General features: G+C 38.6%; 1 protein-coding gene and 2 pseudogenes across 1 annotated transcript; all 3 read right to left on the bottom strand.

Moving 5' to 3' along the window:
* Window positions 1-12,772, bottom strand: part of LOC101442807 (AP-3 complex subunit mu-1 pseudogene) — a 29,421-nt pseudogene extending 16,649 nt beyond the window's left edge.
* Window positions 1-15,012, bottom strand: part of LOC139440133 (cyclin-dependent kinase 8-like) — an 84,996-nt pseudogene extending 69,984 nt beyond the window's left edge.
* Window positions 15,013-15,466: 454 nt separating this feature from the next.
* On the bottom strand, window positions 15,467-16,405 carry LOC101443254 (olfactory receptor 2H1-like). Its single transcript, XM_004481070.2, has one exon. It carries the CDS (start codon window positions 16,403-16,405, stop codon window positions 15,467-15,469), a length of 939 nt encoding a protein of 312 aa, XP_004481127.1.
* Between the last annotated feature and the right edge of the window lie 218 nt (window positions 16,406-16,623).

Raw genomic sequence — 16,623 nt, 5'->3', positions numbered from 1 at the left:
TGCCTTGAATCTGTGATCCCATAATGCGCCACATAGCAGCTTGCTCAACAGTTTTCATTTTCAATTTAAAATAAATTTATTATATTTGAATCATTTTAGATTTATAGAAAAGTTGCAAAGATAGCCATGAGCTCCCATTTACCCTTACCCAATTTCTCTTAATGTTAACCTCTTTATATAATGATTGCATGTTGTTACAAATAAAAAATTATCATTGCTATACTACAATTGACTAAACTATACATTTATTTGGATCTAATCAGCTTTTCCACTACTGTCCTTTTTTCATTTTTGAGGATTCAATCTGAGATACCACATTGCATTTAACTAGGTATGTTTTAATTTCAGAATTTGAAGTTTTAAAAGATCATTTTCTGTTTATTCATGATTGTAAATAGAAATGCAATGGATTTGTGTATATTGACCTTATATCCTGTGACTTAGAAAAATTCATTTATTAATGGTAGCAAATTCAGTGGGATTCTTTAGGGTGTTCTACATATATGATCTTGATGTCTGCTTATAAGAACAGCTGCACTCCTTTCCCTATCTATGAGTCTCATATTTCATTTCTTGCCTTTTTGTACTGGTTAAGATATCCAGAACCAGACCAAATAAAAATGCTGAGAGTAGGTATTTTTGTGTTGTTGCTGATCTTAAGAAAAGAGTGATTCATGATTCAGCATGAAGTAGCAGTAGGATTTTCATTTGTGTCATTAACTACACCAAGGAAATTACTTTCTTCTCTGAATTCACTGTGAGAGTTTGTCATTAAAGGTGTTAAATTTTGACAATACATTTTCTACATCTGTTATAATGTTCTTGTGGATTTTGTCCTTTATTCTATTAATTTGAATTGTATTGTTTGATTTGCAAATGTTAAAACAAACTTGCTTTCACACAATAAACCTAATTTGATATAATGTATTATTCTTTTACATATGTTTGAATTTGATTTACATAAATTTTTGAGTCTATGTTCATGACGTATGTTGGTCTGTATTTCACTTTTTTTGTGATGTCTTTCCTGATTTTTTAATATTTATTTTATTATTTTTAAAGAAGCTTTAGATTACATAAATGTTATTTTAAAATATGAGGGATTCCCATCTGCCCCACTTCCTGCCCCTCCCATACTTTCCCACATAAGGAGCATCCCTAATTAGTATGGTATTTTTGTTACAATCGATGAATCCATATTGAAGCAGTGCTATTGACCATGGACTACAGTTTACATTATAGTTTACACTTCATCCCAACAATTTTGTAAATTATGACAAAATATACAATGGCCTTCATAACTCTAACTCTAACTAACTCTAACTCTAACTCTAACTCTAACTCTAACTCTAACAACTCTAACTCTAACTCTAACTCTAACTCTAACTCATGTTGCACTGGGGAGCATAAATTCCAATGTAAGGAATTTATGACAGAGTGCTGAATTCCTGAGCTCTCTGCCCTACTTATATTTCTGGATATCTATAGAGCCTTCAGGAGCCCCACTATGTGAAACACTCTTTACTGCTTCAAAGATATCCGGCTGAGACTTGCATAAGCATAACCTCTGAAATAACCTCCCAACTCACTGTGAAGACTCTTCACATTAAAAAATTCATTTGTATTTACCATTTCCCCTTTTGATCAAGGTCTTTTTCCAGATGCATTGTTAGTTGGTGCTTGGTAATAATCCCTCAGTGCTGGTTTTGTTTTTTTTTAATCTCAAAAATTCTAAGGCTTTTCTACTCCTCCTTTGTCAAAGTAAGGGCACCCTAAACAATGAGTAAACAGGCTTTAAAAAAGAACATCAACTGAAAAAAAATTTTTTCCTTTTTTTCTATGTTATTATTTTATTAAAGTTAATAGAACACAAGGAATGTTAAAGTAAAAAAATTAAAAAAAAAAACAAAAAACATAAGAGGTCCCCATATAACCCACTCCCCAGCCTCCCACCTCATCATTTTTGTAAACTGTATTTTTGATGATATATACATCACAAAAAAGTTACATTAAAAAATATGTATACCTCCCACCCCCCCACACTCCACTCCTCCCACACCAACAACATCCCGCATCATTGTGGCACACTCGTCACACTCAGTGAACACATTTTGGGGCACTGCTGCACTACATAGATAATAGTTTACCCGGTAGTTCACATTCTCCCACAGTACGTTCAGTGGGTTATGTCAGGATATATAAAGTCCAGCATCTGACCCTGAAATATCATTTAGAACAACTCAAAATCCCAAAAATGCCCCCACATCACATCTCTACTTCCCTCTCCCTCCCCTCAGCAAATACTGTGGTCACTTTCTCCACCTCGATGCTAAAATTTCTTCTATTACTGGTCACAATAGTTTTATAGTAGAATATCAGTAAGTCCACTCTAATCCATATTTTATTCCTTCTATCTGTGGACCCTGGTATGGTGATGCCCTCTCCACCTCTAGATCAAGAGGGGGCTTAAATTCCACACAGATGATGGATGTAATTCCTCTGTTTGCAGTTGTAGGCACTCTTGATTCTCTGGTGTGGTGGTTGACCATCTTCACCTCCCTGTTAGCTGACCTGGGTAAGACCAATGAACCAGAGAGTAGGAGTCACAACTCTGCTGAGGCTCAGGGCTCAGCTGGCACATGGACAGTTCAGAGATTCAAGTCTCCTGAGTATGCACCATCCCTAGTGCCAACCACAGATCCTGTAAAAGTGACAGAAGAGGCATGCATAGAAAAGCCACATCTGAGTCCAGCTCCATCACACTCAGGAGCACAAACTCCAAAGTAGGGCCCTCTGCCATGGAACAGAGCTCCAAATCCATCTGCCATGACCATATACCCTGTGGATCTCTGTAGCCTTCAGGAGAACCAGTACCTAGGGTTATAACTACTACGGCTTTTTCTGGGGTCCTGTTGAGGTGTTCATAAGTGCAACCCCTCTGATGACTACCTGACTCTTTTTGGAAGACTCTTAGCCATATAAACTCATTTGTCTTTGCCATTTCCCCCTTTTTTTCAAGGCCAAAAAGCAGTTTTTAACATTGATCCAACATGTAGGCTGAGATATTTTGCTGGTCTGAGTTGAGTATTTTATTCGAGGTCTCTTTCTGGTTGCTTCACCTGGTAGTGGTTAGTAGTAATCCCTCAGCATCAGGGAGGCTCATCCCCAGGAGTCATGTCCCACACTGAGGGGATGGTAATGCATTTACATGCTGAGTTTGGCTTAGAGAGTGGTCACATTTGAGCAACATGGAGGCTCTCAAGAGGTAACTCTTAGACACCCTGCAGCTCTAGACCTAGTTCATATTTCAGGCACACAGGCTCTGAAACATAGTCATCAGTATCAAGGGCTCATTATTGGACCGTCTTTCCTTGTTGATCTTTGTCTTTGCTCTTGGGGGGGTTATTGTTGCTCCATTGGGGAATGTGACAAGCTCCCCTGGGTAGGAACTCAGCACTCCCTCAGTTGACGTTTATAACTGTAACTACTATAAAGATACCCAACATATATCATAACATATTTATGTCCCTTATATACAACCCTGGAGAACTCCCCCCACCCATGTGCACCCCATCAATAACACCACACACCAGAGTTCCTCCCCTGCCATAGTTGAACCTCTCTGTCGTCCAAAACTTCTTCAAGAATGAATCCTAATATATTGCCAAATTCAATTAATAGAAATTGAAATATAGTGATGGGTTTAAAGTTTAGAAAGAGAATACATAGTAATTTAGAAATACTAAAATAAAGTAAAAATAAATTGGTATGTTAATAAAATAAAAAAAAGATTATAAAACTGTTTCTAACATTTTGCCTTTCATCACTGTAATAGGTGTTGCCCTGTATGTACAGTGGCAAGGCACTTTCTTTCATTTCTTCCTCAGTGTCTACTTTCTTTCTTTTTTTTTCTAATTTTTAATTTTGTCTTCAAAAAGGTTTTAGATCACAATAATTCACATACACAATATAGGGCTTCCAACAACAAACCCTTTTCCCCTTTCCCTAGCAATGATCTTTTTACATGGCCATGTTATATTTGCTGCATCTGATGTACAGATTTTGAAACATAGCTAACTAACATGGTTCCATTTTGGTTTACATTATTGTTTATATTTTAGACTGTACGAATTTCTAGATTTTTAGTTTCTTTATGTTTTACATTATGATTTACATTTTAGTTTATAGACTTTTATACAATTTAGTTGTAAATTAACATGTCCTATACCCATCATTGCATGATCCTGTGGAGAACTTTCATTGCCCCCCAGTTGCCCTGCTTCCATCTATGCTATACCTCTCTCCCCCTCTCCTCAGGGCACACCATGACAATCAATCTTTACTACTCAAGGGACCATATTTACAGATACTGCAACAATGCTGAGGACTTGACATACTAGGCTGCCCTGACTAATTGGGAGCCAGCGATTCTCTCGAGAGACACAATTCCCTCTATTTGGGAACATCTGGTCACCCCAGGATTTGGGTACACCTTCACACTCATTATATGGGTCTCCACCCAAATATATAACATACTATGACAAAATGAGCATGCACATACTTCCTAGAAGCTTGCTCCTGTCCCGGATGCCTGCCCTTAAGCACCTTAAACATGTGATCCTTCCTTATTATATTTTTAAAGAGTTTTCTCAACAGTATGGTTTCAACCATATACCTGACAGTATCCCATATTCAACTGTTCCCCAGCCCTCTCCCAATCCTTCCAACCCTAGCACCCCCCAAGCCCACAAAGCCCCACCCAAAGGTATCCCTATACCCCTTTATCCCTTCCCTGTACAGATGCACACCTCCAGCTTATCATAGACTTTACACAGGTAGGTCTCAGCTCACAATGTTCCTCTTCCCCCCTCCAAATTCCTTTAAGCCGATATTCCAGTCTTTAGCTCTCTGACACAGATCTGTTTGTTTGTTTCATATCAGAGAGGTCATGTAGTATTTGTCCTTCAATGCCTGGGTTGCTTCACTTAACATAAAGTCCTCAAGATTCATCCATGTTATCACATGTGTTTGTACTGTATTCCTTCTTATAGCTGAGAAGTATTCTGTTGTATGTATATATCACAATTTATTTATCCATTCATCCACTGTTGGGTATTTGGGTTGATTCCAACTTTTGGCAATAGTGAATAATGCTGCTATGAACATTGGTGTCCATATATTGGTTTGTGTCCTTATTTCCAGATCTTCTGGGTATATACCCAGCAGTGGAATTGCTGGGTCATATGGCAAATCTATAGCTAACTTTTTGAGAGGCTGCCAAACTGTCCTCCAGAATGGCTGGATCCTTCTATATTCCCACCAGCAGTGGATGAGTGTTCCCATTCCTCCACATCCTCTCCAGCAGTTGTAGTCTTCTGTTTTTTTGATAGCTGACAGTCTTATGGGAGCAAAGGGGTATCTCATTGTTGTTTTAATTTGCATTTCCCTAATAACTAGTGATTTTCAGCATTTTTTTCATGTGCTTTTTAGCCATTTGCATTTCTTCTTTGGAGAATAATCTGTTCAAATCTTTTTCCCATTTTTTAAATTGGTTGGTTGTCTTTTTATTTTCCAAATATAGGAATTCTTTATATATGCAGGATATAAGTCTCCTATCAGATATATGGTTACCAAATATTTTCTCCTATTGGGTAGGCTCTCTTTTCACTTTTATGACAAATACTTTGAGGTGCAAAAAGCTTTAATTTTGAGGAAGTCCCATTTATCTATTTTTTCTTTTGCTGCTTGTGCTTTGTGTGTGAAGTTCATGAAGTAATTTCCTATAACATGATAATGTAGATGTTTCCCTACATTGTTTCCCAGGGTCTTTACGGTCTTAGCTTTTATATTTAGGTCTTTGATCCACCTTCAGTTGATTTTTGTGTGAGGTGTGAGATGGTAATCCTCTTTCCTTCTTTTGCATATGGGTATCCAATTCTCTAGGCATCATTTGTTGAAGAGGCCATTATTTCACAGTTGTATAGGCTTGGTGGCCTTGTCAAATATCAAGGATATGTATATATGAGGATCTATATCAGAACTTTCAATTTGGTTCCATTGGTCAGTGTGTCTATCCTTGTGGCAATACCATGCTGTTTACACTATAGTAGCTTTGTAGTATGTTTTGATGTCTGGTAGTGTGATTCCTCCAATTTCATTTTTATTTTTCAATATGTCTTTGGCTGTTCAGGACCTCTTTCCTTTCCAAATAAATTTCATAGTTAGTTTTTCTAGTTCATTTAAAAATGCTGTGTTGATTTTTATTGGGATTGCATTGAATCTGTAGATCAGTTTTGGTAGGATAGACATCTTAATAATATTTAGCCTTCTTGTCCATGAACAGGAAATATTCTTCCATTTATTTAGGTCTTCTTTGATTTCCTAGAACACTTTTGTGTAGTTTTCTATGTATAAGTCTTTTGCATCTTTGGTTACATTTATTTTTGATATTTGATTTTATTATTTACTATTGTAAATGCTATTTGTTTCTTGATTTCCTCCTCAGCTTGTTCATCATCAGTGTATAGAAATGCTACTGATTTTTGTGCATTGATCTTATACCCTGCAACTTTACTGAACTCATTTTTAAGTTCTAGAAGATTTGTTGTAGACTTCTCATGGCTTTCTATGTATAGGATCATATCATCTGCAGATAGTGAAATTTTGACTTCTTCCTTTCCTATTTGGATCCCTTTTATATCTGGTTCTGGCCTCAGTTCTTGAGCAAGTACTTCTAACACAATGTTAAATAGAGGGGTAATAGTGGGCATCCTTGTCTTGTTCCTGATCTTAGAGGGAAAGATTTTAGGATTTCACCATTTTAAATGATTTTAGCTGTGGGATTTTCATATATACCCTTTATCATTTTCAGAAAGTTTCCCTCTGTTCTTGTCTTTTGCAGTGTTTTTATCAAGAAAGAGTGGTGTATTTTGTCAAATGCTTTTTCTGCATCTATAGATATGATCATGTGATTTTTTTCCTTCAATCTATTTATGTGGTGTATTACATTAATTGATTTTCTTATGTTGAACCATTCTTGCATACCAGGAATGAAACCCACTTGAGCGTGGTATATGATTTGTTTAATGTGTTGTTGAATACAATTAGCAAGTATTTTGTTGAGGATTTTCACATCTAGGCCATTAGAGAGATTGGTCTGTAATTTTCCTTTCTTGTGGTGTGTTTGTCTGGCTTTCATATTAAGGTAATGTTGGCATCATAGAATGAGTTGGGCAATGTTCCTTCTATTTCAAATTTTTGGAAGCGTTTAAGTAAGACTGGTGTTATTTCTTTCCAGAATGTTTGGTAGAATTCACCTGTGAAACCATCTGGCCCAGAACTCTTCGTAGTTGGGAGGCTTTCAATGACTAATTCTATCTCTTTACTTGTGATTGGTTTGTTGAGATCATCAATTTCTTCTTTTGTCAATGTAGGCTGCTTATGTGTTTCTAGGAATTTGTCCATTTCCTCTAAATTGTCTTTTTTGTTGGAATATAGTTTTTCAAGGTATCCTCTTATGATAGTCTTTATTTCTGTGGGATCAGTGGTGATATCACCCTTCTCATTTCTTATTTTGTGTATTTGCATCTTCTCTCTTTTTTTCTTTGTTAATGTACCTAAGGGTTTGTCAATTTTATTGATCTTCTCAAAGAACTAGTTCTTGGTTTTGTTTTTTCTAGTGCTTTCCTATTTTCTATTTCATTTAGTTCTGCTCTGATATTTGTTATGTCTTTCTTTCCTCTTTCTTTGGCGTTAGGTTGTTTTTTTTTGCTAATTCCTCCAATTGTGCAGTCAGTTCTTCAATTTTAGCTCTTTCTTCTTTTTTGATGTATGAATTTTTGGCTATGAATTTCTCTCTCAGTACAACTTTTTGCTGCATCCCCCAAATTTTGATATGTTGTGTTATCATTTTCATTAGTTTCAAGGTAGTTATTGATTTCTGTTGAGATTTCCTCCTTTATCCACTGTTTTTCTAAGAGTGTGTTGGTAAGTTTCCATATCTTGGTGCCAAATCTGGATCTCTGGGCCTTGCAGATTTCTAGCTTCATTCTACTATGATCAGAGAAATTATTTTGCATGATTTCAATCTTTCTGAATTCATTGAGACTTTCTTTGTGGCCTAGCATGTGGTCTATCTTGGAGAATGATCTATATGCACTCAAGAAAAATGTATATTCTGCTGAATTTGGGTGTAATGTTTGGTGTATTTCTATTAGGTCCAAATCTTCTAGTATATTGTTCAAAGTCTTGGTTTCTTTACTGATTCTCTTTTGAGATGTTCTGTCCAATGGTGGTACTGGTGTGTTAAAATCCCATACTATAATTGTAGAGGCATCTATTCCTTCACTTATTTTCTCCAGTGTTTGTCTCAAGTATTTGGAGGTGACCTTGTTAGGAGCATAAATGTTTATGATTGTTCTTTCTTCTTGAAAGATTACCCTTTCACTAATATGTAGTGTCCATCCTTATGTCTCACAACAGTTTTGCATTTAAAGTCTACTTTGTCTGATATTAATATGGCTACACCTGCCCTTTTTTGGTTATTGTTTGCCTGTAAGATTGTTTTCCAGCCATTCACTTTCAATTCCCTTGAATTCCTTGGTCTAAGATGTGCTTCTTGTAGACAACATATAGATTGATCATATTTCCTTATCCAATCTTCCAATCTCACATGTCTCTTAATAAGCGAATTAAATCCATTGACATTAAGTGTTATTACTTTCAAGGAATTACTTATATTAGCCATACTTTCTATGGATTTGTGTTTGTCATATGTTGTTTGATTTTTTTTCTCTTTTTGTAGTTTTAGGTGTTCTTACACTCTCCTCCAACTCTCTCTCCTGCTTTTTTCTTTCTTCCTGCAGAACCCCCTTTAATATTTCTTGAAGGGCAGGTTTCTTATTGGCATACTCTCTTAGTTTCTGTTTTTCTGTGAATATTTTGAACTCTGTCATTTTCCAATGTTACCTTAGCTGGATAGAGTATTCTTGCTTGGAAATTCTTTTCTTTTAGTACCTTGACTATGTAATAGCACTGACTTCTTGCCTCCATGGTTTCAGATGAGAGATCAGTACTCAATCTCATGGAGCTTCCCTTGTATGTGATGGTTCTCTTTTCTCTTGCTGCTTTTAGTATTTTCTCTTTGTCTTGAGACAAATTGGATAATTTGACAAGTATATGCCTTGGGGTAGGCCTGTTGGGATTTATGCTTTTTGGGGTGCCTTTTGCTTCCTGGACATGTACACGCATCTCCCTCAATAGGTTTGAGAAGTTTTCAGCCATTATTTCCTCCAACACCCCTTCTGTCCCTTTTCCCTTCTCCTTCTGGGATGCCTATAATGAATACGTTTGTGCATTTTGCATTGTCATTCAGGTCCCTAAGTCCCTGCTGGATGTTTTCTATCTTTTTACCAATTAATTCTACTATCTGTTTGATTTCAGATGTACTGTTATACACATCACTAATTCTTTCCTCTGTCTCTTCAAGTTTATTTGTTATTTGCTGAGAGTGTATTTTTGATTTCTTGGATTGTGCTATTGATCCCCATCATATCTGTTATCTTTTTGTACATGACCACAATTTCTTCTGTATGCTCTCCAAATGTTTTCTTAATATGATTAATCTCTTCCTTCACTTCATTGAATTGGTCCATGATACATGTTTTGAGATCTCTAATTACTTTTTTGATGTTCACTTCTCTTCCTGGTTTTTAGTTTGTTCATTGGATTGGGCCATGTTTTCATAATTATTGGTATGGTCTGTAGTTTTTTGCTGTTGTCCGGTCATCATTTTATCTTGTTGGGTTTATTCTGTTGATTATCTTCTTTGTCTAGTCTTGTGGTTTAATTAGTTGTTGTTTTTATGTACATGTTAAGTCCTCTTTGTCACTTTGTTCTTCTTATTCTATTTCCTTGTTGTTGGCTAAGGTCCCTTGAAGGAAAATATTAGGTCCAGAGAATGCAAATAGGGTAAGAAAAGAAATATATAATAGTAGTATTGATAGTAAATGTTAACAGAGGAACCTTGTGAGATATATCAGAAGGGATATTTAACTGATTGAGCTGTGTATAGTTATAACCATAAAAAAGTGGAGTACCTATAATGAGATAGAAAACTGAATATCGGGAGGAATATATTATGAGTTAAAAGGCCAGTGTGGTCAGGAGGCAGGAAAAAGAAAAGAAAGGACAATAATATAAAGAGTGAATAAATGATAGAAAACAGATTAGAGTTACTAGAGATAAAAAGTCAGAAATATTGGGGGCTAAACAAAGAGAGGTGGAATGTAACAGAAACAATAAGAGATGGAGTAGAGAATGATGTTAAGGAAAGGGGATGGTGTAGGTAGCCAAAATCAGTACACACAGAAAAGAGGAAATTGAGGATGAGGAAGCACAGCAAATAAGAAATGTTGCCTGCAGCACCTAATATAATAAAAGAAAAACAAAAAGGGAAGAGAGAGAAGAGAGAGAAAAAGAGCAAGCAAGAAAAAGAAAAACAAAAAGGAAAAGAAAAAAAAGGGCAGTGGGGGGATAAAGAGGAAGGAAAAACCAACAAAAAAGACCAGGCAAGGAATCATCTTTGAAATTGAATAAACTGCTTAGGAGTCTGATCTTCCCCCTTTTCCCCTTTCTCCCTTCCTCAATTCCCTCTCTCGCGAGGCAGCAGGAACGCTGCATGAGGGCTCCTGTAGAAAATTCAAGTGGGTCCCTGGTGAACAAACCCACCTCAGAAAATAATGTCTCAATTTCTTGAGAGAGCACCCACCCCTTGCCAGGAACCCTAAATATGCTATTGGAAGCCTGTAAAGCACATCCTGCTGTTCCTCTCCCTTGGGTGTGCTACGGGGGGGTGGGGGGGTGGCTGGTTAATTTTCTAACTCCACCTTCTACGACACCAAGTTTCCTATCCCAGGGCATTTAGGTAAATCAGGCTCTCTCAGCAGATTTGCCTCTCCTCTCTTCCTAGGCTCTCCCCAAGTCAGCTGATATGCTCCTCCAGATTCAATAAAAGGGGGGAACCAGAAAAATGAGCCTGCACTCCTGGGCCCCTGGGCCCCTCTGCACCTCCTACCTAAACCTTCTCACTCCCGGAGTTAGTCTGAGACTGGAGGGGTAGGGCAATGCTGGATTTCTGGGCGTGCTGGGCTCGGGAAATAGAGGCCCAGGAGAATGTCAACTCAGGGTATGTAGATCTGTGAAATGCGGGCCATGGGGGTTTAGGGGACATAGGCTTGCGGTTCACACATTTGGGGAATATGGGGCTTGGAAACTCCACCCCAAGACCAGCAGTTGTCAGTGAATGCCACAGCTCTTAACCCTAGGGGGAAGGGATTGACCTTCCCATGGCTTCTGAGTTCAGTGTTAGAAACCCACAGTTGTACTTGAGCAAGCACCAATTCTGCTGCAGTCTCTCCAGATTGATGTCCAGACACCTCCTACCTTGCAGGTTCCTGAAACAGTCTACTCCAGCAAGACTCCTTCACCACACAGCCAGTCCTTTGTCGGAGATATGACGACAGTGTATTTACTCAGATGCCATCTTGCCCCACCTGATCGAACAAAATTTTAATAGCACTACACTAACCACCTTTAAAATCAAGACAAAATAACTAAATTGGATGCTGCATCTTTTTAAGGAATTTACTGTTGTTTTTTTCCTCTTAAAGCATGCTCTCAAATTGGTAACACCAACAGGAAAAACAAAACAGTCTACGACCATCATTTTAGTTTGTTGAACCAAATAGGTTTATATCAATGACAATGTACATAATTTCTACCAAATAGCAGCTTTAATGCCAGTGAAGTTATTGATTGAAAATAGGGAAGTGGACTTGGCCCAGTGGTTAGGGCATCCGTCTACCACATGGGAGGTCCACGGTTCAAACCCCGGGCTTCCTTGACCCTGTGGAGCTGGCCCATGTGCAGTGCCGATGCACACAAGGGGTGCTGTGCCATGCAGAGGTGTCCCCCACATAGGGGAGCCCCACGCACAAGGAGTGCGCCACATAAGGAGAGCCGCCCAGCACAAAAGAAAGTGCAGCCTGCCCAGGAATGGTGCTGCGCACACGGAGAGCTGACGCAACAAGATGACGCAACAAAAAGAAACACAGATTCCTGTGCGGCTGACAACAGAAGCGGACAAAGAAGAACACACAGCAAATAGACACAGAGAACAGACAACTGGAGGGGGGGGAAGGGGAGAGAAATAAAATAAAAATAAAATCTTTTAAAAGAAAGAAAATAAATTACAAAGTGTGCAGGATAGAGTGTAAACTACAGTGTAAACTATAATCCATGCTTAGTGGCAATGCTTCAATATGTGTTCATCAATTGCAACGAATGTAGCACACTAACGAAACTTGTTAATGTGGGGAAGGGTGGGAGGTGTGGGGTGTGGGGCATATTTTTTTACATTACATTTTATGTAATCTAAGTATCTTTTAAGAATAAATAAAAATATTTTTTAAAAGATGCAGAAAGGGGCCACCCTTATCTTGTTCCTGCCTCAGGGTGAAAATATCTAATTTCTCCCCAATAAGGACATATTATTTCTATAGTATCTGTAGATGTTGGTTATCAAGTTGAGGCATTTCCCCTCTGTTCCTTGTGTGCTGATTGTGTACAATCCTAGTGTTCAATTTTGTCAAATACTGTATCTGCTTCTAAACATGATCATATGATTTTTCTTCCTTAGTTTATTGATGCATTAGATTGCATTATTTGAGCTTCAAATATTGAGTCAGTCTTCATTACCTGGAATTAATGCCATTGGTTGTGTTGTATAATTAAATTTACATATTGTTGGAGTGTTAAAAAAAGACTTAAGGATCCTACTTAGCCTGTCCTGGAGTAATTTGTTTTGTTGCCTCCATGGTAATCCACATCTGAAGCAAATGGAATGCTTTATGTTTCTCCATGTGTTTGATAAGGCTGCAGTTCATAAAGATATTTCTTCTGAAGTTTTTCATTAATGTTGAATGCTCAGGCATCTTCTTCATATCTTCCCAATCTTTATCTGCAGGAAATCCCACTACACTGAATGTTCTGTCCACCTGGTAATGCTGATAAAGATTACGAGTTCTTATTTCCTCTTGTCAATAATAAAATATTGATTCTGATATTAGTAGCTCTGCAAATATATAACCAATAGCTTTGTTATAATGCCTCACTGTGAGAAGCAGTTTTGGAGCTTAGTACAAAATGTTACCACTACTGGGTTCAATCTGCTAAAGGCTTCAAATGTGCATTACATATTCAGGCAAAGCCTATGTCAGTAATTGTATTCTTCCTCACATAGGACCTTCACCCATAACTAAAGTATTAGCAGATTTCAAATTCCTGTGCAACACCCAGTTAGCATACAGGTAATGAATCCCATCTAGGATCTAATATAATAGTGACTTCAGCATTCCCTGAGGTAACTGAAAAATACATAGTCTCTAAATAAAAACAATAACATATATATATATATATATCCCCAACAGTACGCAATTGCTCTGCATACAACTGGAATATCACTAAATCTCTCCAGAATAGGATGTAAGTCTTTGGGTAATATTCACTCTCAATCTTGATAGCCTTAAATATTATGATATGAAATTAATACAACTTATGTCATATGATAAGGTGAAAGGTTAAGAAAGAAAACAAAGATACACATTTTATGTACATGATCCAACATACTCATAACAAACAAGGAAGAAATCTTCAGGCCTGTTAGAATCCTCATGTCTGTCACTGATCATATGACAAAAGTTTGTATTTATCAGTACCTTCTTCCACTACCCTTTCCATGTTCCATTTACCTTCACTAAGCAACTCACCTGGCCATAGTACTTTACCTGGTGGAGTGACCCAAACTTCCATCCCAGAAGATTTTGGGCCACTAGTAGTACTGCCTGGGGCTGTTACAATTTTCCAATGACTTTAATCACAGGGCATGTACAAAGAGTACAAAGAGATGCCCTAAGGGATCTCCTGTATTCCAGAAAAACTCTTCTTTACCTCCCTTGTGTAGATGCAGTCCTATTTCCTCTTTTTTGTCTTTATTTATTTATTTTTTAATGTTACATTAAAAAAATATGAGTTCCCCATATACCCCCCCAACTCCCCTCACCCCACTCTTCCCACAACAACAACCTCCTCCAACATCATGGGATACTCACTGCACTCAGTGAACACATCTCTGAGCACTGCTGCATCACATGGTAAATGGTCCACATTTAAGTTTACACTCTCCCCCAGTCCACCCAGTGGGCTATGAGAGGACACACAATGTCCCCAGTAACTGTCCCCACAGTACCACCCAGGACAACTTCAAGTCCTAAAAATGCCCCCACATCACATCTCTTCTTCCCACTCCCCACCTCCAGCAGCCATCATAGACACTTTCTCCACCTCAACACCACATGCTGAATAGAGCATCAGCAAGTCCACTTCAATCCATACTCCACTTCTCCATTCTGCGGACCCTGGGATGGCTATGTCCACTCCACCTCTGTATCAAGAGGGTGCTTAGATAACACTTGGATGATGGATGCAGTTCTCCTGTTTGCAGTTGTAGGCACTCTTGGCTCCCTGGTGTGGTGATTGACTTTCACCTCCCTGTCAGCTGGCTGGGGTAAATCCAATAAACCAGAGGATAGGAGTTGCAAGTCTGTTGAGGCTCAGGGCCTGGCTATCACATGGACAGTCCAGAGATTCAGGTCCCCTGAGTATATACTAAACCCCAGTGCCAACCATTGATCAAGAAGGAATTTAGTAGACTGCCCATCTATTTTACTTCTAGGTACTGAATGATCTATTAGCCAACACCTTAGGTCTATGCAACTGAAATTCTTGATTGCTGCTTTGAGTCTGCCTTTCATTGTGCTAGCGATCCCCACCTTGTTCTTGATAATATGACCCTAACAATGCTTCTTCATCCAAGAATTAGCTGTTTATTCCATTACAGTAATTGATCACAATTAATCAACCAACCTGTGGGGGTTTGCAGAAACTGTGCTTCATGATGTCTTAATGACATCAAGAGAGCAGATATCTCCTTCTCAGAAATAGGAGGTTTAAAATTTCTGCTATCTAGTACAATCCTTTGAGCTGTATTTTAACAATTCCAATCTTTCCATCTTTTCCCCCAGTTTTGGGACGGTAGCAACTACTTTTTTTGTGTGTTTTTAAATATATTGTTAGCAATTCATTTAAATAAATTCCCTACACTTAAATAACTAGAGTGGTTTCCTAATTGTACCCTGACCTGAACAGTTTCGCCTATACTTATATTTAAGAACAACACTTCACACTTCATTAAATTTTACCTTTGATTGGTCTACTGTTTTAATAAATTGCACTATTGACCTTTTGTATTATTGTCAATTTTGGGAGTCATCCATATGCATTGTGACAAGTTTAATGTTGTGAAAAACTGAACAGGACAAATCTGTTTACCCCCATGAGTCTGAGTTCTTCATTCCTCATTGGTATTTCTGTCTCTCCCAAACAGCCTCTTGAGAGCACCCTTTATGTCCTTGTTCCTCAAGGTGTAGATAAGGGGGTTGAGAGTGGGAGTCACCACAGTATAGAAAAGAGTCAGGAACTTCCCTCCTTTCACAGAAAAATGGCTGCGGGGCTGGATGTAGACTGCTGTGACAGTGCAGTAGAAGAGGAAGACAACCCCCAGGTGAGAGGAGCAGGTCCGGAAGGCCTTGCTCCTCCCCTCCTTGGACTGGATGGCCAGCACTGCCTTAGCAATGCGACCATAAGAGACAAGAATGAGCACCAAGGGCACCATTAGGAAGATGGACCCAATCACTGAGATCTGGAGTTCATTGACAAGCGTGTCTCCACAGGACAGGCGGATCAGTGCAGGGACTTCACAGACAAAGTCATCCACCTGGTGGTGCTGGCAGAAGGGCAGCTTCATTGTGGTGGGGCACTGCACCAAGGTGCCAAAGACCCCGCTCATCCAGACCAGGGCCACCAACTTCTGACACAGCTGTGGGTGCATAATGACTGCGTAATGCAGAGGTCTGCACACTGCCACGTAGCGGTCAAAGGCCATAACCAGCAACAGGACACACTCTGCAGCACCCAGTCCCAGAAAGATGTAGAGTTGAGCTGTGCACCCCAGGTAGCTGATTGTCTTGTCTGGACCCCAAAGGTTAATCAGCATCTGGGGAATGCAACTGGTGGTAAAGCAGAGATCCAGGAGGGAGAGTTGTGTGAGGAAGAGGTACATGGGGGTGTGTAGATGAGAGTCTATGCGAGACAGGAGTATGATGGTGATGTTGCCCATGAGAGTGACAGTGTAGAAGATGGACACCAGCACAAAGAGGGCCATTTCCAGTCTGGGGTTACCAGAGAAGCCCAGAAGGATGAAGCCTTCTGGGGTGGTATCATTAGCCATGTCCTTCCAGCACCTCTTTGGAATTAGGAAGATCAACAAATCAGTGAGTATGCAGAGAGTCTTTTAGTAAAACTGCCTATTTATCTTTTTTCTTTAACTTTTTATTCACATTCCTTCTATTTTATCCCTTTGTGAACACTTTCACTTGTTAATTTCTTTAGATATGGATTATTCTAGCAGAGTGCTAGAATATTCTAGCAAACTGCTAAGTGAATTTT

Source organism: Dasypus novemcinctus, chromosome 2, assembly GCF_030445035.2.
Source record: "Dasypus novemcinctus isolate mDasNov1 chromosome 2, mDasNov1.1.hap2, whole genome shotgun sequence".
Lineage (NCBI taxonomy): Eukaryota > Metazoa > Chordata > Mammalia > Cingulata > Dasypodidae > Dasypus > Dasypus novemcinctus.
Note: the sequence above shows the minus strand (reverse complement) of the source record. Positions and strands in the feature narration are given on the sequence as shown.